Genomic DNA, 25,660 nt, shown 5'->3' on the forward strand with positions numbered 1-25,660 from the left:
CAGGAACACTGATACCGGTGAAATGGGCAAAAAATCAAAATGCAAGTTGGGAAGTCTCCTCCTTCTACCTTTAGGGTTCATATTTCTCCTGTTCCAGAAAACATACTCCAGTATTGACACCTTGCTCAGAGCCTTCCTTGAAACAACAACGGGGCAGTTCTGCTTGGCTTGCAGGACTGGAGTGTAAAACCAGATCTTCATGATTGGGCTAAATGGGAGCCTCCTTTGTGCCTCAGCCCTGGAGAATAGTAAACATAAAGCAGTATGAGGAGGATACAAGGAAATCACACAGACTATAATGAAGTTAGAAAAGGTACAATCCATCTGGCAGACTCAAAGCCCTTCCAACAGCCTGATTTGGCCCGTTTGCAAGCTGACAGAACATGGAGAATGACAGTGGATTATCGAGAATTGTATAACTCCTCTCATACATGCAGCTGTACACAGCATAGCCATTATTCTGGAGCAGCTGACAACATGCACAGAGTATACCATATTGTTTTAGATTTATCAGATGCTTTTTTCAGTATTCTCCTTAGTCTGGCTGCTAAATATATGTTTGCACTTACATGGTAAGAGAGACAATGGATGTTCCAGGTGTTGCCTCAAATATACCTGCATAACCCCACACTTTGTCATGGTGTGGTAGCTCAAGGTTTAGCTGCCGTCCCCTTGCCAGATCAGCTGTATATGGGGCATAATGTGGATGATGACATGTTGACTTCTAACAGTTTGAGTCTTTTGCAGACTGTGACCAATTGGGTGGTAGAACAACTCCAATAGTGATGTTGGGCTATAAACCCATAAATAATACAGGGACCTAAGCACATGGTCACATTTTTGGGAGTCGTCTGGTTGCCTACAGTAGTTATAGATAAAATTACTGCCTTTCCTCATCCCCAGACTGTCAAGAAAATACAAGCTTTCGTGGGGTTACTAGGATACTGGAGACCCTTTATCCTGCACTTGGCACAATGGTTTTGAGCCAGCAGAGAAGTACAGAGTGCCCTGGGAGATACAGCTGGTGTCAGGACTGGTAAAAAGTTTGGAGAGAGGAGGCATGTCTGACCTTCTTCTCATAGGAATCAGGTTTAGGTTTATGCTGATGGTGATTCTCTTTCTCCCTTGTGAAGTTAGTTAGAGAAGGTCAGACGCCCCCACCATTTTTTACTGTTGACACCATTTTTTTCTATGTATAATTTATTCTAATAAAGATTTCTCATAATGTAACAGAGAAACTAGCACAGAATTTTGGCTTTGTTGTCAAACAGACCTAGCTCAAATTTTGGCTCCACAAAGTTGTTACCAAGTGTAACGTTTGTTTTATTTACTTTTTTATTGTAGTAAATACATACATATATATAAACACTACATTTGCCAATTCAACATTTTTTGAGTGTACAATTCAGTGACACCAATCATATTAATCATGTAGTGCAACCATCACCATAACCATTGCTAAATTTTATGTCATCATAAAAAGACACTCAATGCTTCCTAAACAATCACTCATCCTTACATGTTTTGTATTATACACTTGTTTTGGGTAAAATTTCAAATATGTCTGAAATAACTGAGAAGAGGTAAAAGATTTCATTCACTTTCATGTCCCTCAATATCACTCACTTTCTCTAGAAATAAATACTCATACTCGTTCTGTATCCCTCCAAATCTTTTTGAAATGCACATATAGATCTCTTGATACATTTATGCATTCTATTTACATTTAAATATAACATTTTATGTAATGTTATGCGGCTTTTTCCAATAGTTAAGCAATACGTTCTGGAGATATTTCCTTAGTGAATACAGATTTAGGCCCCTGGGGGATGCAAATGGTTAAGCGCTTGGCTGCTAACCGAATTGTTGGCAGTTTGAAGCCACCCAGAGACACTGTGGAAGACAGGCCAGGCAATCTACTTCTGAATGGTCACAGACTTGAAAACCCAGTGGGTCACAATCGTACTCTGTCACTCATGGGGTTGCTGTGAGTCGGAATTGACTCGACAGCAACTGTTGTAAATACAGAGTTAGTACATATTTTAAATTCCTCTTATATGCATTCTCTCATAGATGACATTTTAGTTGTTTTCAACTCTTCTCCCATATGTAAAGGATGCTGCAATGACTGTCTTCAAACAAGCCAAGTTTACAAAGATTATTTTTCTAGGTCAGAAAGTGTGACCCGTAACAACTGGGTCAAAGGTCACCATGTTTAAAATTTTGATGGGAACTGCAAGCAGCCTTCCCCAAAAGCTAAAACAATATTCGATGTCACAGTGTGAGAGTATGTCCCTACTGTCTTACCATTAGTGCTTATTACCACTTATTGTAATGATGCCCATCAAATGGGTAAAAGTAACTAATATTTTTACTTCTATTGCACTTATTACCTGTGAGATTGAGCAAGGTTCATTACTTAATTATTTATTTGTTATTTATTCATCATTTACTATTATTTAACATTCACCTGTATTCTATAAAAGGGCATTTTCCTACATATAGAAAAATAAATTTTCAATTGTCTTGCTGTTAGGTGCCCTCAATTTGTCTCTGACTCATGGAGACCTTACCTATAACAACAGGAAACGTTGCTTAGTCCAGTGCCATATCCATGATCACTGGAATGCTTGAGACCATTGTTGTGGCTATTGTGTCAATGCATCTCATTGAGGCTTTCCCTCCTCTTTGTTGACCCTCTACTTCACCAAACATGAGGTCTCTTTCTAGTCATTCTATGGTAGAGGTTATTTTCTATTCTTTATTTTAAGGCTCTCTAAATAATATATTGTAGATGATTTCTGACCCTGACTAGCCAGATTCTGCCAAACTTCACAGGTTAATGTCACAGTCCTCACAAGATTGTCTTCGCTTCAGAAACCAGCCGCAAGTTAGGGATCCTCCAAGGTACCCTCACCTCTGTCTGACTGGCTCTAAGTTAGGGGATTTCCATTCCTTCCTCAGGACACCAGTTGCAAGCTTGGGGGTCCTCAGGCCCCACGTCACTTCTGAGTAGCTAAATTCAAATTCAGGAATTCCTATGCTTTACCAAACAGGATGTCCTTTTCTAGTAAAGGTCTTCCTGATGATGTGGAGCCCTTTATAAATACCTCTGTTTTTTCCAGGGATATTGTTCAGTTCAGTACTTCTACCTCTTCTTGGATCAGCATTGATAAAATACACATTGCTAGAAAATATCCATGTCAACTACATGCTCTAATTAATCTGCACTGAGTTGTACAAATGGTTTCTAATGATTTTTAATATAAATTAAAGGCACTATTTTCTTCCTTTCATTCTTCTCTTCTGGAAAAATCCTTCTCAGGACATCTGTATTCTTCACTGTCTCTGTTCATAACCTTCCTAGTTTTGGAATTTAGGAGCCTGAGGATTAACAGACAAGTATATTTTTGGACAAGGAACTTCTCAGGGAAGCACAGGATACAGTGTGATACAGCTGCTTGACTGCCAGTCCCTCATGTGTCAGATCTCAGCACTTCCTGTTTCCCTGTGTGAGCCCCTGTCAGCCTCAGGGATTATGAAAAAGGAAGAGCATCTCCCAAACACACAACCTATTGACCACAATGACTGTTTTCAAACAATTCAGTTTTTACAAGTGTCTGCCTAAGGGGATCATCGGAAAGACCTCTCTCAAAAACACTAGAGTTCCCTTTAGAGATTCTCACTAGAAACTTCTAATTGTTCCTGAGCATTGGCAACTGGAAGCAAACTTTTACAAAATACTCTCAACTGTCCAATTGTGAGGTGTCATTGAAACTACAGGTGAGGTGATAATTGCAGTTCTGTGGGGAGATGAGGTCACAGAATCACAAGCCCATATCTTAGGGTCTGACTCTCTCCCTCCCACACACCCAACGGCTGTCATGACCGTCACACTGAGCCCACCGTCCCGACAGGGGGAAGGAGTCAGGTGAATATTTTCTATTTCCATCTGAGCGGCAGAGTCTGTAAGGGAATGAGTGTATCAGGGTCTGGGTAAGAGATCATACTGGAATAAGGAAATCTTTTGGGTTCAAAACTGGCACAGTGCCCCACAGGAAGGAGGACTAAGTCCTGAGCTTGAGCTGAGCTGGAACAGAGAGATGGAGATCCTAGACCCTACCCCAATCCCTGTTGGCTCCTAATGTCATCCTCAAGAACAGTGATTTTTGGTGTTTAACCTTGTCATCATGAAGCTGATTCTGAAGGTGCTTAAAGGCTGTAGTTTTGAAATCAATCTGCTGTTCAGCTTACTTTGCAGAAATCAAACATTTTTGGGATTACTACAGGTGTGCCTAACACCTCTGTACTTGTAATTCAGAGCAGGATGAATCTACGTGAATCATCTAACCATGTGCAGAAGTTGTTTGTCTGAATGGTAGTTGCTGGAATAGAAATGTTTTCTCTAACTGTGGTGTATTATGCATTAATGGAGACAGTAATTGTGTTCCCTGAAAACATCCATGGTCTGTTGATTACGGGAAGCCTGTTTTCCCTTTTGAAGTTAGGGAAGCAGCATTTAGCGAAAAGGTATCTTGATAATAATGGGTTTCACACAGTAGCTGTTAGGCTAAAATATATCTTATCTTGTGCTCTTTTCTCTGGTTGAAAAATATTCTAATATCAGTTTAAAAATCAACCATTTCAATGTATAAAAGGCACAAGATGTTATGCCTTAGAGAGTTCATTTTTCATTTGTGTCTTTTATATGTTAATATCTGTCACAAATCTCACATCACTGCTAATATTATTACTTAACTATGCATTCATTAATTCATGAGAATATGAAGTGAAAGTAGTAATGATTTAGTTTCTATGCTCCACTATTTTATCTCATATTAATGTTTCAAGTCCCATAGTTTAGAGCACGATATGAGATTGTTCAAAAATTCCTGTGATAGGTGCCATTATATTTTGTTTTTGGCGTAAGAGCAGATGTGTCATTCTGTTGCCATCCTAATATTCAGGCAATCTTGGATTCATTAAATCCAACCTGGTCATGAGGAAGGTTTCTTTAGTATTCTACTGCATTCAGTGAATCTATCTTTTATTAAGTTCTGTAAATCTTTATCCATAATTGATATTGGCCTATGGAATAAATTTTTACACATCAATGGAAACTTGTTACAAGCAACAATTTCAAATAAAATATCCTCAATGTAAAATAAAGTGACAAGGTGTCAAAACAAAACTAAAGACAGATCTGGATTATTGGAAGAACAAAGCCAACAAGCTTGGTCACCTCAGCACAGTGGTTAAGTGCACTGTCTTTGAAACCAGCTTAGCCAGGTCAAGTATCCTTTCTATCCCCAACAAGCTTGTGAATTTAGACAAATCACTTAACCTCTCTGTGCCTAAGTTCTCCTTATCTTTATAATGAAAGTAATAGTAGTGGCTAACTCGTAGATTTGTGAAGAATAAAGAAGTTTCCACATGTATGGTCTTCTTAACAGTGTTTCCTACATCCATCACTGGGAACTGATAGAATCTCCTCCAGGAATTTGACAATATGAATGATTTTCTTATCACAGTCTACAGTTGGTATCCTGGGGAATTTTTCTCTTCTTTTCCGTTATATCTTCCTTTACTTCACTAAATGCAGGTTAAGGTCCACAGACTTGATTCTCAGGCACCTAACTGTAGCCAACTCTTTGTTCATTTTCTCTAGAGAAATCACAGAGACCATGGCAACTTTTGGGTGGAAAGATTTCCTCAGCGATTTTGGGAGCAATTTTTTTTTCTGTGTTCACAGAGTGGCCAGGGGTGTGTCCACTGGCTGCACCTGCCTATTGAGTATCTCCCAGGCCATCACCATCAGCCCCAGGAACGCCAGGTGGGCAGAGTTTAGGGCAATATCTCCCAAGTACATGGGCTTCCCCATACTCCTCTGCTGGTTCCTGCAAATGCTAGTAAATATCATTTTTCTTATGAATGTGACTAGCAATTGGAGCAATACAACGATCACAAAGAAAACAGATTTAGGATATTGTTCTGCTGTCGCTTGTGGCAAAATCCCAAGGTCACTGTAAGTGGCATTGTTTTCATTCTATGATATTGTGTGTTTGGGACTCATGATCTGGGCCAGCATCTCCATGGTTTTCATCCTGCAACAACCCAAACAGCAGGTTCAACACATTCATAGGAACAACGCCTTTCCCAGGTCCCTCCCTGCAACCAGAGACATCCGAAACAGCCTTGTTCTGGTGAGTACCTTTGGATCTTTTTACACTCTCTTCTCCATCATTCGGATTTTTTTTTGGCCGTTTTAAATTATCCCAGTTGGTGGCTGGTGAACATCTCTGCACTAACTGCTGCATGTTTCACAACTGTCAGGCCCCTTGTCCTCAGGAGCCAGGACTCCAGTGTCTCCAGGCTCTGCTTTGCCTGGATAAGGAAGACAAAATCCCCTCATCTTACCAGAAATACCTAATCATATGTTTTCGCACAAATTTCAGTTGTTTGCTTATTCATCACACAGAATTCAAGTATATATGAACCAATCATATTACAAGAGACAGGTGGTACATACACACATGCATACATTTATCTATGTATAAATGTGTGTGTGTGTGGTTGTGTATGCATATTGCCAGATTGTTTCTAATTCTTCAAGGAATAATATTGGAAAATTGTCCAGTAAGAAATGTAAAAATAATACTAATTACAACAATGATAAACTGCTTTAGCCCTGCAGTCCATTTTATCTGACATTTATATCACCATGCTAGCTGATCAGTTGGTAAAAATTACATAGAATGCATTTTTCATGTTTCTGTTTTATTCTTTCTGTCTTAGCTATATTGTATTGCTTGAAAAATATCCAATAATATAGTCAAACAATACTTGACTCTGACAAGATCAATTAGTATATATGTGTTTAATATTATAATGGATATATTTGGGATTGGATTTAGCAGCTTACTGTGTGCTCTTCATGGCACCTGCTCTATTTTATTATTTTTTCTCTAGGTGTTATTTTTAAAATAATTCTTTAGTTTGCTCTTTGCTCTGGAGGTTGAATATTGTCTCTTAGATTTTAACCCAGGAATTATAGCATGCACTTAAAACTAATCACAACATCAAGGTATTTAATACCTTCAACCTCCACCTTGACTATGTAAGGACAATAGTGCAACACGGATCTATTCACCTTCTCTCAACTTAAAAAAATTGAAGATACATTAGTATTATATTAAAATGCATTAGATTTGCCTCCTTGTACACCCTCCTAATCACTACTCTCAAGAGTAACCACAATATTCATATCTAAGAGCAGACATCACTTTCAATTCTTATGTATTTTATATAAAAGAAATTATACAGTATGAACTATTTTGTATTTGGTGTTTTAAATTCCATACATTGTTTTGAATTTATCTGTAGTTTTTGAGTATTTTTTTCTTTTTCTTTTTTATTGTCGTAATATATGGGTAACAGAACATTTTCCATTTCAACCATCTTCACAAGTACAATGCAGTAACATTAAATATGTTCATTGTTTTATTCAACTATCACCATTCTTGCATTTTTTCATCTCCCTGAACAGAAGGTCAGTGTTCCCTAAGCATTGTGTCTTCCTTTCTGCCCTCCCTTCTGCCTGCCCCTACCCATTGCTGTCAAGTTGATTCCAACTCATAGCTACCCTATAGGACAGAGTAGAACTGCCCCATAGGGTTTCCAAGGAGAGACTGGTGGATTCTAACTGCCAACCTTTTGATTAGCAGCCAGGCTCTTAACCACTGTACTGCTAGGGCTCCAGTCCCTCCTGATAACCTGTCCAAAGTACATGAGATAAAATCTCACCATCTTCGCTTCTAAGGAGCATTCTGGCTGTACTACTTACAGAAAGATTTGTTCATTCTTCTGGCAGCCCGTTGTATATTCAATATTCTCCACCAACATTGTAATATAAATGCATCCCTTCTTCTTCAGTCTTCCTTATTTGTTGTCCAGCTTTCACATGCATATGAGGCAATTGAAAATACCATGGCTTGGGTCAGGCGCACCTTAGTCCTCAAAGTGACTTCTTTGCTGTTTTACACTCTAAAGAGGTCTTTTAGAGCAGATTTGTCCTTTGATATCTTGACTGCTGCTTCCATAGGCATTGATTGTGGTGCAAGTAAAATGAAATCCTTGAGAACTTCAGTATTTTCTGTGTTTATCATGATATTGCTTACTGGTGTTTTGGTGTCATGTTCATATCTTTGGTATGTATGTAGTAGTGGAATTGTTGGGTCTTATGTTTACATCCCTTCAGCTTTAGGAGATGCTACCAAATAGTTTTCTAAAGTGTTTGTACTAATTTTCACACCCTCCAGGAGTATATGAGTTTTCTGAGGTAAAAACATCTGTACCAACACTTGGTATTTTCTGTCATTTTCATTTTAGTCCTCCGATTTATGTGTCATGGTATCAAGTAGTGAAATTACTGGTATTTCCTTGATTACTTAGAAAGTTGAACATCTTTACACATTATTCCCTCAGGACACAAGTCCCAAGCTTGGGAGGCACTAGGCCACCCTCACTTTTGAGCAGCTGGATCCAAATTCAGGAATTCCTATTTTACTAAACAGGTCGTTCTTTTCTAGCAATTGGACTTCCTGATGATGTGTTATTATTGTTAGGTGCTGTTGAGTTGGTTCCAACACATAGCGATCCTACGTACAACAGAATGAAATTCTGCCCGGTCCTGTGCCATCCTCACAATACTTGTAAGGCTTGAACCCATTGTTGCAGCCACTGTGTCAATCCATCTCATTGAGGGCCTTCTTCTTTTTCGTTGACCTTCTACTTTACCAAGCTCGATGTCCTTCTCCAGGACTGTTTCCTCCTGATAACATGTCTAAAGTATGTGAGAGGGACTCTCGCCATCCTTATTTCTAAGGAGCATTCTGACTGTATTTCTCCCAAGACAGATGTGTTTGTTCTTTCGGTAGTCCCTGGTATACTCAATATTCTTCACCAATACCAAAATTTAAAGGTATCAGTTCTTCTTTGAACTTCCTTAGTTATTGTCCAGCTTTCACATGCATATGAGGTGACTGAAAACATCATGGCTTGTGTCAGGTGCACCTTAGTCTTCAAGGTGACAGCTTTGCTTTTTAACACTTTAGACAATATTCTGCTGCTATTTGTAATGTCTTCAGTGGCTAATTCTTTTCAGAAGTAAACTGCCAGATCCTTCTTCCTAGACTGTCTTAGTCTGGAAGCTCAGCTGAAAACTGTCCACCATGGGTGACCATGCTGGTTTTTGAATACTGGTGGCATAGCTTCCAGCATCACAGCAACACACAAGCCCACATAGTACAACAAAATGACACATGCATGGGGGGGGGGGTTAAAAAATAGTCAAATATTAATCCAAAAAATCTACTATTTTAATTCATAAAATGCACAAGAGTTAACATCTTACGGGGGTCCTGAGACTAAGGAAAACGCGCTAAGTTCCCCTCGGTGGTGGAGTGGAAAAGACCCTAGCGGTTCAGGCGCGTCATGAGCGGGACCGTTTCTTCTTGCGCCCTTTCCGTCCCGGGGCGGGCGCAGGCCGCCGCCGCTCTGGGAATGTAATTGGTGGCGGCGTAAAGCAGGACCAAGTGGCAGCCCGGGTTCCCGCTCGTGAGAGCGGATGGTCACTCCCCCGCGGGGAGGGCGATCCGACCAGCTTTTTCTTGAGTCGGGGACCCGGGCTCGCAGCAGGAACTAACCTGTCTCACCCACCCTTGTCCTGTTTGGACTCGCCGGCGTCACTGCCGTGGACCTCGCTTTGGGCCATGACCAGATATAACAGGTGATTACAGCTTGCCTCTATAAATTAATTCTTGTCAACTCCTTGGGATTTGAAGAGAAAATGCCTGGTGTCATACCTAGTGAAAATAATGGGCTTTCAAGAGGTAGTCCATCAAAGAAAAACAGACTTTCCTTGAAGTTTTTCCAGAAAAAGGAAACTAAGAGAGCCTTGGATTTTACAGTCTCAAGAAAATGAGGAGAAAGTTTCTGAATATAGTGGATCTGAAATGAGTCCCTGCTGGGTAGTGCAAATGGTTAACTCCCTCGGCTGCTAATCGAAAGGTTGGAGTTTCGAGTCCATCCAGAGGTGCCTTGGAAGAAAGGTCTGGTGATCTACTTTCTGAAAAATCAGCCACTTAAGGCCCTATGGAGCACAGTTCTACTCTGACATACATGGGGTCGCCATGAGTCTGAATCGACTCAGCGGCAACTGATTGGTTCATTCACATTTTAACTACTTGATTAACATGTCATATTGGCTAAACAAATCACAGTACCAGTTCCTTAATTTTCTACTTTGTAAAATGGGAGTCTCAGAAGGAAGACCTGGCGATCTACTTCCAAAAATTTAGCCACTGAAAACCCTACAGAACACAGTTCTACTCTGACACACATGGAGTTGCCATGAGTCGGAGTCGACTTGATGCAGCTGTGATCAAGTTGTTCCTGCAGCACAGTCCTCACCTATAAACTGTGAGAAGAGAGAAAAGTTGCTACCATTTGTGGGATTGAATAATCTTGGCAATACTTGTTATCTTAATAGTATACTTCAGGTATTATATTTTTATCCTGGTTTTAAATCTGGAGTGAAGCACTTATTTAATGTTATTTCAAGGAAGAAAGAAGCTCTAAAGGATGAAGCCAATCAAAAAGATAAGGGAAATTGCAAAGAAGATTCTTTGGCAAGTTATGAACTAATATGCAGTTTACAGTCCTTAATCATTTCAGTTGAACAGCTTCAGGCTAGTTTTCTCTTAAATCCAGAGAAATACACTGATGAACTTGCTACTCAGCCAAGGCGACTGCTTAACACACTCAGGGAACTCAACCCTATGTATGAAGGATACCTACAGCATGATGCACAGGAAGTATTATAGTGTATTTTGGGAAACATTCAAGAAACATGCCAACCCCTAAAAAAAGAAGTGAAAAATGTGACAGAATTACCCACAAAGGTAGAAGAAAAACCTCATCAGAGAGAGGAAATGAGTGGTACTAACAGCATAGAAATGGACAATATGAGGCGTTCTGAAGAATATAAAGAAAAACTCCCAAAAGGAAATGCAAAAAGAAAAAGTGACACTGAATTTGGTAACATGAAGAAAAAAAACTAAAGTATTCAAGGAATACTTGGAAGAGAACCAGAGACAAACTAGATCAAAAAGGAAAGCTACAGGTGATATGTTAGAGATTCCTGCTAAAAGAATTCCCAAGTACACTTGTGAAAATGAGAGTGCAGGGCCATCACAGAAGAAATCAAGAGTTAAAATAAATTGGTTAAAGTCTGCAACTAAGCAACCCAGCATTCTTTCTAAATTCTGTAGTCTGGGGAAAATAACAACAAACCAAGGATCCAAAGGACAACTTAAAGAAAACGAATATGATCTTGAAGAGGATGCGGAGAAGTGTGAAAATGATAACACTTTAAAGGTTAATGGTTGTGGACTTGACTCTCCAGGGAATAATGTTAAGCCCATTAATGTTAATGAAGATAAGGCCATAAACAAAGGTTAGTATAATTTGTTCTTAGACATAGATATGTAGGAGCATTAACAGTTGTATAATTAGAATTTTCTCCTTAGATACATGTATAATAACAATCCTCATGGCTAAGATTTTTGTTTTAACAGAAATTTAACATTAAAATGACCTACAGGTCACATTTTAATTTGTTTTAAAAAGCATTCAGCTTAGAAGTGTGACGTATATAATCTCATTAATCTTAAGGTAATGATAATTTATGGTTTATAAACTAGGAGAGTTGAATACATTTTAATGGAAAAAGACTGTATTTTGCCCTCTAGGAGTCCCTAGGTGATGCAGATGGTTAAGTGCTTGGCTACTAACCATAAAGGTTGGTGATTTGAATCCACCCAGAGGTGCCTCAGAAGAAAGGCCTGGCATTCTACTTCCAAAGGTCATAGCCAATGAAATCCTGTGGAGGACAGTTCTACTCTGAAACATATAGGGTCGACAAGAGTCGGAATCAGCTGACTACCTATACAGTATTTGACATAACTGAAGTCATAAAAATTTGCATTTAGTGAAAAGTTTTAGAGAACTTAGTTATACTCTAAAGAGCCCTGGGGGTGTAACAGTTAAGTGTTAACCAGAAGGTTGGCAGTTCAAACCTGCCCAACTGCTGCTCGGGAGAAAGACCTGGTGATCTGCCCCCATGAAGACTGCAGTCTAGAAAACCCTATGGGGCAGTTCTGTTCTCACATGAGGTGGCTGTGAGTCAACAAGTTATACCATACTTGAACTAGATTTGTACCTAGTTTTGTCCGTACTGCAGATCTCAGGGAGAATGTGTAGTACTGATTAATGTAGTTAGTGACTTTACCAAAAATAGTAAATTGTATAGGGGCTGTCTTTAGGAAGGGTGTTATGAAAAGATACAATTGTGACTCTTCGTTTAGAGAAAATAGTAGTCAACTCTCTTTACAGGGAATTTAAATTTCATGAATAACACATCTCTTAATGCTAATAAAACTTGTCATGGAGTCGATTCAGACTCATAGTAACCCCATGATAGGGTTTTCAGTGGCTGATTTTTTGGAAATAGATCCCCAGGCCTGCCTTCCAACGCACCTTTGGATGGACTCTAACCTCCAATCTTTGGTTAGCAGCTGAATGTGTTAACCATCTGTACCATCCAGGGACCCCCAATTCTTAGGAACTGGTTGCTGTCATGGTTCAGGTAGAATTCTTGGCCTTCTGTGCTAGAGGCTGTGTGTTGCTATGATGCTGAACAGATTTCAGTGGACCTTCCATGCTAAGACTAGGAAGAAAGGCCTGGCAATATACTTCCAAAAATCAGTCCATGTAAACGGCATGGATCTCAATAGTTCAGTCTGCAGCTGATCCTGGGTTGGTTCAGGACTGGGCAGTGTTCTGCTCCATTATACATGGGGTTGCCATGATTCGGGACCCAGCTCTGTGGCAGCTAACACAACATAATGCTCTGAGATATGAAAATGGGGCTTTATTTCATGGTCTGTTTTATTTAAATAGAATATTAATGTTTCAGATGCTGAAAAATTAATCTGTACAGGTGTATATTTTTCCTATTTTCTTTTTAGGTGTGGAGCAAATTGGTTTTGAGCTAGTGGAGAAACTATTTCAAGGTCAGCTGGTATTAAGGACTCGTTGCTTGGAATGTGAAAGTTTAACAGAAAGAAGAGAAAATTTTCAGGATATCAGTGTGCCAGTACAAGAAGACGAGCTTTCCAAAGTAGAGGAGAGTTCTGAAATTTCTCCAGAGCCAAAAACAGAAATGAAAACCCTGAGATGGGCAATTTCACAGTTTGCTTCAGTGGAGAGGATTGTAGGAGAAGATAAATATTTCTGTGAAAACTGCCATCATTATACTGAAGCTGAACGAAGTCTTTTGTTTGACAAAATGCCTGAAGTTGTAACTATTCATTTGAAGTGCTTTGCTGCTAGTGGCTTGGAGTTTGATTGTTATGGTGGTGGACTTTCCAAGATCAACACTCCTTTGTTGACACCCCTAAAATTGTCACTAGAAGAATGGAGCACAAAGCCAACCAACGACAGCTATGGATTATTTGCAGTTGTGATGCATAGTGGCATTACAATTAGTAGTGGGCATTACACTGCTTCTGTTAAAGTCACTGACCTTAACAGTTTAGAACTAGATAAAGGAAATTTTATGGTAGATCAAGTATGTGAAATAGGTAAGCCCGAACCATTGAATGAGGAGGAAGCAAGGGGTGTGGTTGAAAATTATGAAGATGAAGAAGTGTCTGTTAGAGTCAGTGGAAATACACAGCCAAATAAAGTTTTAAACAAAAAAAATGTAGAAGCTATTGGACTTCTTGGAGGACAAAAGAGCAAAGCAGATTATGAATTATACAACAAAGCATCTAATCCTGATAAGGTTGCTGGCACAGCATTTGCTGAAAGTCGAAATTCCGAGACTAATACTATTAGCTAAAGGGACCCATGAATCTGATAACAACAAGGAATCCAGTGACCAAACAGGCATTAACATTAGTGGATTCGAGAATAAAATTTCATATGTAGTGCAAAGCTTAAAGGAGTATGAGGGGAAGTGGTTGCTTTTTGATGATTCTGAAGTGAAAGTTACTGAAGAGAAGGACTTTTTGAATTCTCTTTCCCCTTCTACATCTCCTACATCTACTCCTTACTTGTTATTTTATAAGAAATTATAGAGCAAGTGTATTTTCCTTGTATATATTAAACAGACCTGGACAAACATTGGTAAAGTTAATTACATCAAAGAGTCTTTAGCTTATCTTTTGAAGATACTGGATATTATTGGTCTCTTTAGATTTTATATAGTGAAATCTGAATTACTGAAAACCATGTAAATTTTTAGCATTCATTTTCCTTACTAGAGACTAGTGATACATTAGCTTCTGGGAACAAACCTGTATACAATTCTAAATGAATTATCTAAAATGGAAGCATTTGAACACTTTTGAATTTACACCTATCTATCTTTTGTGTTTGCTTTTTAAAATAAAGTACTTGTATTTGTATTCTCCATATTTTGGAGTAATTATATACATGTTTATAGGTGCTGTGGTTTTCCAGCTAAGAGGCAGAATCTCATTCAGTACATTTAGTTTTATAATTTGTGATGCCAAATCTTTGATGGGCTTTATTAGAGGCACAGAGAGTCTAGAATGTGTATATTCACAATGGTGTTCATTTTGTGCCTTGAATCACTTTGAAAAGTGTCTCAGAAAACCTGGACAGTCCCCCCTACCTTCAGAAGAATTTTATATGTATTTATGAAGATGATTCTGTACTCTAGTAAATCTTTTTGGGCATGGATTAATTTGTATCTCTTCATAGTCATATTCTGCACGATCTGTATATAGTACATCAAACTTAGAGGTATGACCTTAAATTTAACTTTTTTAAAAAACTGGGAGGTCAATAAAATTTAAACTGTTTAACAGCTATGTATACACATGCTCTAATTTTTTTTTAACTTGCATATTTCTACCATAAATAAAGCTGGGTTCTCTTAAAAAAAAAAAAAAGAGTTAACATCTTACAGATTCCATTTAGCATATGTATCTTATATTTTAATATCTTTCAAAAATCTCACCTCATTGTTAGTAGTTTTACTTAACTCAGATATTAATAAACAGAGAGAGATATAATTTGAAATCAGTGATAACTGAGTTTCTACCATACACTACTGTATCCCATATTAGTGTTTCATGTCACATAGTTGTAAAACACGAAGTACAAAAGTTCAATAATTCCTGTCATGGGTGCCATTGTACTTTGTCCTTGGCATAAAAGAAAATGAGTCTTTGCCCTGTCTTCCTAATATTGAGCCATCCTTGCACTCACCAACTTGCCACGGGGCAGGTTTCTGCAGTGTTATACTGCAAGCAGTGCATCTACATTGAATAAGATACCTAAAGCTTCATTTGTTGTGGATATTGGCCTACAGAATAAATCATTAAGCATAAATGCAAACCTGTTACAGCTAAATTATGAAAGCAAGTACCATTAATCTAAAATCAAGTGACAAGGTGTAAAAACACAACTAAATACACATCAGGTTTATTTGAAGAACATAGCTGATTCACTTCATAGGTTAGTATGGTAGTTAAATGCGTGACTTTTCTTACCATCCCAGCCAGTTTCAAGTTCTCTCCCTGCCCATAAACAACGTGTGAATTTAGACAAATCTCTTGACTTCTCTGTGCCTAATCTGCCCCCTGCCCTGCACTTTATAATGTAAATAATAGTTTTTCTCCTCATAAATTTGTGAAGAATAAAGAAGTTACCACATGTACCGTCTTCATAGCAGTGATTCTTATATTGTAAGTCTCCTTTAAAGCTATACATTCAGCTCTTGGAAATCTCTTAATAAAAGAAAAAAAATTAAGTTAAGTGGGACTTATTGGTAGGTGGAGCACAGTGGATTTCAGTGGACATGATACATGTGGCCTATGTCCCGTCTTCCCATGCAGAATCTTCTTGATCTGAAGACAAATATCAGTCACCAGGAACTGAGAGAATGTCTTCCAGAGATTTGACAGTGGGAATGATCTTCTTATTACAGACTACATTGGGAATTCTGGGGAATTTCTCTCTTCTTTACCATTATCTCTTCCTCTGCTTCACAGGGTGCAGGTTAAGGTCCACAGACTTGATTCTCAGGCACCTCATTATAGCCAACACCTTGGTCCTCTCTAAAGGAATCCCCCAGACAATATTAAGTTTTGGGTGGAAAGATTTTCTCAAAGATTTTGGATGCAAACTTGTTTTCTATGTTCACAGAGTGGGCAGGGGAGAGTCCATTGGCAGCACTTGCCTCTTGAGTGTCTTCCAGGCCATCACCATCAGCCCCAGGAATGCCAGGTGGGCAGAGTTTAAGGTGAAAGCTCCCAAGTACATTGGTCTCTCCAGTATCCTCTGCTAGATCCTGTACATGCTGGTAGATATCATAGTCCCTATCTATGTGACTGGCAATTGGAGCAATACAATTATCACAAAGAAAAAAGATTTTGGATTCTGTTCTTCTGCAGTTTATGACAAAACCACATGCTTACTATATGTAGCATTGTTTTCATTCCCTGACATTGTATGTTTGGGACTCATGTCCTGGGCTAGTGGCTTCATGGTTTTCATCCTGTACAGACACAAGCAGCGGGTCCAACACATTCGTAGGAACAACCTCTCCCCTAGCTCCTCCCCTGAGTCCAGAGCCACTCAAACCATCCTTGTTCTGGTAAGCACCTTTGTATCTTCCTATACCCTCTCTTCCATCTTGGACACTTGTGTGATTCTTTTTAATAATCTGAGTTTGTGGCCGACAAAAATCTCACCACTGTTTGTTGCATGTTTCCCAACTGTCAGCCTCTTTGTTCTCCTGAGCCGTGACTACAGTGTACCAGTGTATGTGCACTGAAAAAAAAAACCACAATTCTTTCATTTCATCAAAAAAACATAAACTGTCTATTTTTCACTAAGTTCAGTTATTGATGTACTCATCCTCCACAGAATCTTAAGCCCGTTTTTATGACCCAGTCTCATTGTGCATGGGTGAATAAGACGGAGATTCTTTTCCAATAATAAAGAGTAAATAATAATTACAATCATAAATGATACCTTATGGAATTATTACAGAAATACTCATATAATTGTATCTTATTAATGTATGTAGTGGAGAAGTTCAGAGTCCAGTCAATAATAATACAGTTAGTTATGAAATAACACAGAGATACTGGAAAAGTCTTTGAGTGTGTAGCTTTTAATCTGAGATATTAAATTTTCCCAAGATTTAATTGGGCATGAGACTGTAAGGACATTCCATAAAAAAAGGAATAGCATGTGGGATGATCCTGCTAGAAGCTAGGGGTTGGGGGCAGTAGTCTGCATTGTCTTGCATGTGCACTGGAGTGAAGCTGGAGGGAAAATTAGGTTTTAGTTTTTATGGGAATTGGAGGTCAGGTTGTGAAGATTGTGTCTTACATCATAAGAGAAATGGTGATCATTTGAAATATAATAATGCTTATGGAGAATGCTTAGCAGTCTCTGGGTGGTGCAAATGCTTAAGCTGAACTACTAACCTAAAGCTTGGTGGTTCAAATTCTCAGAGTCACTTGGGAAGACAGGCCTGGCGATCTGCTTCTGAAAGGTCACAGCCTTGAAAATTCTCTGGAGCAGAGACCTACTCTGATGCACATGGGGTTGCCGTAAGTTGGAATTGACTCTACAGCATCTAAAAACTATAACATTTATTATACATTGCTCTCCTTTTTCTAATATTCTATATGGGCGCTTCATTTCTTTTTCTCCTATCTCTTCTTAATTATTATTGCTATGTAAGTGGAAATAGATTGATTTTTGTATATGAAGGCTGGTTTTACCACATTGCTCATTGTTCTTTTCAGTTCTAATATTTAAAGAAAAAATAATCCTAGGCTTGCAGTTACCTCATCAGGAATAATAACAGTTTCATCTTGTTTATTTAATTTTTTAAGATGTAGACTTCTCTTCCCCCTCTTGTTATTTTTTTGCTCTGGATCTCCAATGCTGTGGCAAACAGTTTTAGTCCTAACAGTTCTCCTTGTTCCATCTCTGCCTTTAGGGGAAGTACTTCACAATTATATCACTACATGATATTTGCTGAACATTTCTTGTACAAAAAATATTTTTCCCTATTTGGCATGATCTTGTGTTCATTCATTTTTCTCCCACACACATTACTATGAGCACATGATTTTCAGCTTACAATCCATTAATATTGATAAATTTTAATATATGGCCTACTATTAAACTTCAATTTAGAAAAACTTCCATTTAGAAGTTGGGTGGGCTCAAACCACCAATCTTTCAGTTAATAGTCCAGCACTTAACTATTTTCTCCACTCCATGTTTTCTCCACCTAAAACAACACTAAATGAAAGGTAAGTAAAAAAATACCTTAAGAAGTATACAAGAGACAATATATTAGAACAAATATAACAAATTTACAAAGCGAATTGTAATGATGCGAAATACCACAGAGAAATAATTATGAATGTGAAACCCTGGTTTTAAGAAAGTTAAAGAAACTGGTCAGCTCCGATGTGTCTGGGTTCACTGCTCACTCCTGCATTGTTCTTGCATACCTCCTATGCTCCTGTTGCATACAACCCACATTCTTTCTAGTTCCTGAGAACCATGCCCTGTTGGGGGTCCTGTGAAGTTCACATCCCTCCCTTCCTGGAACAAACCCTGGGAAAAATGCAGGGAAATTCAGAGAACATCTACAGGAAAGAACGAGGGTCCCCAGACAGACAGAGCAAGGGAGAGTGTTGTTGTGGAAATGGGGTCAGTCACACACCAGCTACAAAAAGACAGTGTTCAGGACATTGGATCATGAACATGGAAGAAGCAAAGACACCAATGGGCAGTTGAGAGAAACTGAGCAAAAAAACCTGTCCTCCACCAGATTAGGGGGGAGAGAACTTCTATGCAGAGAAGCCACCCAATGCCACCTCTTAGAAATAACTTGGCTAAGTTAAAAGTTAATATTCAGCATCTTTGCTTTGTTCATGATTGAGGTTATTTTTTAGCTCTTAAATGTGTGTTTTTATTTCATCCATGTCTCAGTTTCTTAGTGTTGCTCTTTGTATCAGTCAGATGTGATTAGGTTTGGGGCTAAGATAGCAGAATAGTCAGATAATTTGTGTTGTCCCTCTTACAGCAAACACCCAAAAAAACATGAGTTTCGGGTATACATGACAACTTAGGAACCCTAAGCTTCAAAAAGAAGGCTGAATAATTGGACTGAGTGACAGGTGGAAGGACAGACAATTCAAAAACAGCAGAAACAGAGAATTGTGGATTGCCGGTGTCTTGCTAGCCAAATCCGCACAGTGCAGACATATTGAGACAAACAACAGCACTCTCAGCCAAAACCCACTCAACCTGGTGCAGCTAGTCAGGAGCAATTCTGCAAGCACCTCCAGAGTCATCCAGGAGTCCTTCCAGCCCTGCAAAAGTTTAGTGGACACACCTGACCCATCATACACACCTCAGCTTCCAGCAGGCCAGAGCTCCATGGGCCGAGCAGCACTCCACCTCTTTACCCATCCCCTCTCCCCACTCAGAACACCAGTCTGGGGGCATTCAACAGTGCCATACCCCCCAAGCTGGGAGCTCACAGCCTTAGTCTGGAGGCACCTGCCCCTTTGCCCAGCCACCCGCGCTGGAGGTCCACAGATTTGCAGCTCCACCCCGCTGATCACCCACACCAGCGCCCTACTGGCTGAGGTGACATAGTGTGGCCATATTGAAACAAAATGAAAAAAAGCCATTGCCAACCCTACAGGAGAGAGTAGAACTGCCCCATAGGATTTCCAAGGAGTGGCTGGTGGATTCAAACTGCCGACCTTTTAGTTAGCAGCCAAGGTCTTAATCACTGTGCCACCAGGGCGAGCTGGCACAGCACAGCTGTATTACAACAAGGCAGGCAGAATTCCCAGCTGAAGCCTACTTCACCTGCAGCAGCTAAGTGGGAGCCGCAGACTTGTGGCATTCAACACTACCCCACCCTCTAAGCCAGTAGCCCTTGGCCCTGTCTGGGGTGTCCGCCCCTTTGCCCAGTGGAGGCCCAGAAAGTCCACAGACTTGCAGTGCTTTCTGCTCCCTCCGGGTACCCATGCCAGCATCCTGCTGGTCAAGCCTGCACAGTGGGGCCATACTGAGCAAAGCAAGTAGCATCCCCAGCCAAAACCCACTCCACCTGGTGCAGACAAGCAAGAGAGACTCTGCATTCATGGCCAAGGTCAGACAAGAGTGCTTCATGCCCTATGAAAGTTAACTGCACCCACTCCACTCACCGTGCACAACCCAGTCACTGGTGACAGAGGTCCACAAGTCAGAGGATCACTCCCACCCTACTCGCACATCCCCTGCCCCCACTTCTTGCAACTCCAGACTTGTGACATTCACCACATCTTGCCAACTAAGAGAAGAACTCAGTCATGCATACTGTGATTGTACTGCCCACTGGTGGTACCACCCACTCCTTTTAGTCACCCATGCCAGTGGCCAGAGGATTGGTGGCACCACCCAATCTCTCCAACTCTTGTGGGCATCTGAGGACTGGCCACACAACCTCACCTATGACATGCACTAGTGGACAGGGGCACACTGTCCAGATGGAAATCCATGGGCAGGCAACATCCCCCTGCCTCAATCCCCCACACCACCACCCTGGCAAACTGAGGATCATACCTACTCCAAACACCTGCATGCAGCTCACTCACCTGGGACTGTCGATGAGAGTCTCCAAACCACCCACTCAGTAATTGGAGACTCAGGCACCTTTGCCCCATCCAACTGTCAAATGGCAGAGTGCACACACAACATCAAACCCAATGAATAGAACACCCCCTGCACCCATGGAAAAGTAACCAGAAGGACAGATACATCACCTCACTGAAAATGCCACCTACATGCTCAGCAGTGCCAAAGTAACAGTGAACAAAGACCTGTGCTCACACACCTAGTCACTGCTCCACTTACTCAGAGACAGGAAGTGAGAGCTTTAATGAAGCCAGATTAGTGACCAGAGTAGCATACACACTCAGCCACGTGGATATATCAAAACAAAACAAAACATTCAGGACGTAGCAAACAATCTGTTTGAGGAAAAATCAGAAAAAAGAATGAAGAAAAATGAAGAAAGCCTAAGAATTATGTGGGACACTATCAAGAAGAAAAACTTATGTGTGATTGGAGTTCAAGAACAGGAAGGGACAATGGAAAACACAGAAGTAATTGTTGAAGATTTGCTGGCAGAAAACGTCCCTAATATCATGAAAGACAAGAAGATATCCATTCAAGAAGCTCAACTAACCCCATAAGGAATAGATCCTTAAAGAAAGTCACCAACACATATCATAATCAAACCTGCCAAAATCAAAGACAAAGAAAGAATCCTGAGAGCAGCTAGGGAAAAACGAAAAGTCACCTACAAAAGAAAACCAATAAGACTAGGCTCCGATTACTCAGCAGAAACCATGCAGGCAAGATGGCAATAGGATAACATATATAAAGCCTTGAAGGAAAAAAATAGCCAGTCAAGAATTATACATCTAGCAAAATTGTCTCTCAAATATGATAGCAAAATTAGGACACTTCCAAATAAACAAATATTAAAGGAATTTTTAAAAACCAGACCAAAATTACAAGAAATATTAAAGGGAGTCTGCCAGTTAGAGAACCAACATCATCAGACAACAACTCAAGATTAGGTTACAGGAGAGATCAACCAGATACCAACCAAGACATGGAATTCTGAAAAATAAAACACAGCTGAAAGACTAAAAATAGGGAACCAGAGATGTCAGTATGGAGATGACAACTCCATCAAAACAAAAAAGAGAATAAACAGTGTAGTTATAGAACTTCCATAGTCACAATTATGGGGCTTATTAGGGAAGTAACAGGTTACAACTCAGGATCAGGATCAAGAGGCTACAGTTGGGTATCAGGATCAGGAAGCATGTAGGCAAAGTGTCCATTATTCAGTGTAGGACAGCTATCTCAACTCCTCTGGACTGTGAGGGTTCCTCTCAGCCCCCTCAGGACAGGCACCTCTAGTGGTCCTCTGTCTCCACTTGGGCCTAGCCTCTGCCCTGCTCAGTCAAGTGTTATGAAGCTCATTAGATGCACCACCCTACCATCTTGTGCCAGTTTCCTGGTTCTGCCACTGCCATTTCTGTGCTGCTGCTTCTCATTTTCTCGCACTGTCTCAAGGGTCACCACTCTCTCTCTCTCTCTCTCTGTTTCTTGGGTCCAGGTAGTTCTCAGTGCAGGGAACTCAGGTCCATAGGACATGCTCCACTTCCGGCTCTTCTTTCTTGGTGGTAGTGAGATCCCCTCTTTTCTGCCTCTGGGATGGCTCATTTTAAGCCTAGCAGGGTGGCAAAATTGCCAATTCCTTTGTTAGGACTCAATGTACCTTGTTTGCATTATTAACAGTGCTGTCGAACCCCTTGGTGAGTTCCAAGCACCTTGTTTGCATAGTCACATACAATCATTTTGTAAAAGTCACAAGACCATGCATGAGTAAAATGACCATATTAAGTAATTTATGACACCAATTTCTATCTGACAACCAAGGCTTTGGGCACCCTTCCCACCTTGTTGGGTCCAAGAGGACACACCCTAAAGTGGGAATATCAGGCTGGGGAGCCACAAATCCCTCATGGTTTATGCTTCAGAGTTGGCAGGAGCTCAGGAGCAAGCTAATAGCTGACTTTCAAAATTTGTGTACCTGGTCATTGTGTCAAGGTAGGTATGAGTCCCAAACCCGAAGGGACTTCTCTAGTTGTAGGCTGCTTCTATTTGCCAGTGGCTCCAAATGACAAAATCATCAGTCACAGTTTTCCTTGACCACAGGGAGAATTGAGCTTGTAAATCTGACCACATAGTTCCAATAAACTTTAATTAGAAAACAAAATTCTGAATTTCTTCAGGTTGTATCAACCACCCCTATTGGCAAAGAAGTAATAACTTCCTAATTGGGGCTATTGAGACTGAGGCTTCTGATTTGCTGAGAAAAAAACATCATCTACATAGAGAAAGATTTGGATATCAGAGAATAGGGGCCACCCAACCAACCAGTTGTATTCCAGTGGATTCCACTCATGGCTACTCCATGTGTGTCAGAGTCAAACTGTGCTCCATAGACTTTTCATGACTGTGACCTTCAGAAGTAGATTCCCAGGCCTTTCTTCCAGGAAGCTCTGGGTCAGTTTGAACACCCAACCTTTCAGTTAGTAGTCAAGTGCTTAACCCCATGCACCACTCAGAGACTCCTGAGAGAAGAGACCTTCATGCCAAATTCTGACCCATACAGTGGTGACAACTGGCAATGGCGTTTATCTCAATAACATTTCTCTGCCTGTGTGTTACTGTTGCACCCCACCTGACCAGCGGGAGAAGTGACTCCAAGGGTCACAAGTTAGATTTTGAAAAATGAGGCCATAAAAGCCAAATTGATTAGACATGGCTTTATTAGGGAACTTGTGAGAGGAAATTGGTATCCCTTACTTTTAGCGACAGGGTCTATATAATCAATTTGCTAAATCTGTAAGGCACCCTTTTAATGACCCCCTTTTAGTGTGCCATGTCTTATACTTAAGTGGAGCACAGCCCTTGGGGCAACATGATGTCCCATCCTTTTTATGTACCCACATAGCTGTATCTAGATTACCAGTGGGGACAATGGCCCTCACGTTGCTGCTAGTGTATCTGCTTCTACATTGCCCATTAGGGAATTCACTGTGTGTGCTGGGATGTGATACACAGTTGCTTTAGATCAAGGTCATGCAGTTTGTCCCACATATCTTGCCATAGTTCTTGCCTGCACAGGGGTCTTACATTAATTTCCCAACCATCGTTTTCTCACTGGAGTATCCACAGAGTTCAGCCTTTTATTCCTGCCTAAGAGTCAATAAAAATAGTAAAGGATGGGGCTTTTGGGTGATTACTAGCCATAGTGCCCTTAATTTGGCCCATTGGCTGTTGCACTCAGTACTCATTTCTATCCAGATGGTGTTAGTAGTAGGATGGATAGAAACAGCTCACCATTCAGGGTGCTGACCTGCACTAAATCATCTATATAGCAAACATCCTGGGGGCTTTGTGTGCCCCTACCTTGACATGCCTATTTAATTGTTGCCTCCCACCTGCAGTCTTTTTTGTTTTTTAGGTATCATTTGATTTCTTCACATTTTTTTAAATTGTGGTAAGTTTGTATATATATGTATATGTATGTACATATATAACAAACAGTTGCCATTTCAACATATTTTTACATGTACAGCTCAGTGACATTAATTACGTTAATCATGTTGCTCAACCATTACCACTGTTTCTAAATTTTTTTATCACCTTTAACAGAAGCTCAGTTCTCCCCAAGCAATGACTCTCTCTTTCCCTTCCCTCTCACCCCTGGTAACCATTAATAACTTTTGGTCTTTATATCTTTGCCTATTCTAGACATTTCATATAATTGGGATCATATAATATTTGTGACTGACTTATTTTACTCACCATATTTTTTTAATTCAGTGCACACATCTTATATTTTTCTTTCTTGCCCTGCATTGTATTTTTTCAGTTTACCTGAAAATATTTTTAATACTGACATTCCCCCGCTTATAAACAACTGACTTACAGACAACTCGTACTTAAGAACACATTGCCATGAAGCCTATTATATTAAAAATTTGAGTTAAATACAATGGTTCATAATAACAAGTGCATGCACTACTTTGTGACGCTCATGAAAACATTGCACGGTTTGGAAGTGTTTCTTAAGTGTTTCATATGCATAGAAAGGTAAAATATATACTATATCCTCAGACAAACATTTGAATAACTGATGCCAAATAAGAACCGTATGTACCTGTTCTAAATTACCTACAAACGTGACTTAAAGACAGACCTACGAACAGATTTCATTCATAACTTGGGGACTGCCTGTATACTAACTTTTTTGCAGGGACATGATTATATTTTAAATAGCCACCATTTCTCTGAGAATGTGAGGTACAAAATTCATAAAATGGCATCCAATTCCTTCTATAACATTAGCCTAATTCTTCCTCCAATTTACTGCAGGCCACTTACTTACAATATTATAATACAGGGCCATACCCCTTCCCAGGGTACCAATTTTCCAATAGTCCATCCCAGATGATACTCCTATTTTATGAAACTGAACTTTAATTTTCTTTTCCAGTTAAATCTTTGGAAAATTTTAAGTCTCAGATTAAAAATACATGCTGAAAGACAATTCCAGTAATTTCACATTATTTCATCAGTCTTGGAGGAAGTACAGCCAGAAGGCTCCTTAGAAGCAAGGATGGGCAGACTTGATCTTACTTACATTAGTCGCATCATCAGGAGGAACCAATTGCTGGAGGACATCATGCTTGGTAAAGTAAAGGTTCAGCAAAAAGAGGGAGACCTTCAATGAGATGCATTGACATAGTGGCTACAACAATAGGCTCAAACATACCAACAATTGTGAGGATGGTTCAGAACCAGGGAACATTTCATTCTGTCATACATAAGGTCGCCATGAATCGAAGCTGGCGTAACAGCAGCGAACAAGAACAACAACCACATT

The 25,660-nt window shown here is 39.9% G+C and overlaps 2 protein-coding genes and 1 pseudogene across 2 annotated transcripts; all 3 read left to right on the forward strand.

The window, feature by feature from the left end:
* The first annotated feature begins 5,477 nt into the window (after window positions 1–5,477).
* On the forward strand, window positions 5,478–6,430 carry LOC111821482 (vomeronasal type-1 receptor 2-like; annotated as a pseudogene).
* A 3,266-nt stretch (window positions 6,431–9,696) lies between these two features.
* On the forward strand, window positions 9,697–15,003 carry USP1 (ubiquitin specific peptidase 1). Its single transcript, XM_004381735.3, is given in 6 exon segments — window positions 9,697–9,966; window positions 9,968–10,015; window positions 10,439–11,108; window positions 11,110–11,515; window positions 13,089–13,960; window positions 13,962–15,003. Coding segments are annotated over 6 exon segments (2,355 nt in total). The 5' UTR covers window positions 9,697–9,847; the 3' UTR covers window positions 14,202–15,003.
* Window positions 15,004–16,021: 1,018 nt separating this feature from the next.
* On the forward strand, window positions 16,022–16,930 carry LOC105756552 (vomeronasal type-1 receptor 4-like). Its single transcript, XM_012557011.2, is given in 1 exon segment — window positions 16,022–16,930. A coding segment is annotated over 1 exon segment (894 nt). The 5' UTR covers window positions 16,022–16,036.
* The last annotated feature ends 8,730 nt before the right edge of the window (window positions 16,931–25,660 follow it).

The sequence above is a fragment of the Trichechus manatus genome, unplaced genomic scaffold (genome assembly GCF_000243295.1).
Source record: "Trichechus manatus latirostris isolate Lorelei unplaced genomic scaffold, TriManLat1.0 scaffold00087, whole genome shotgun sequence".
NCBI classification, from domain to species: Eukaryota; Metazoa; Chordata; class Mammalia; order Sirenia; family Trichechidae; genus Trichechus; species Trichechus manatus.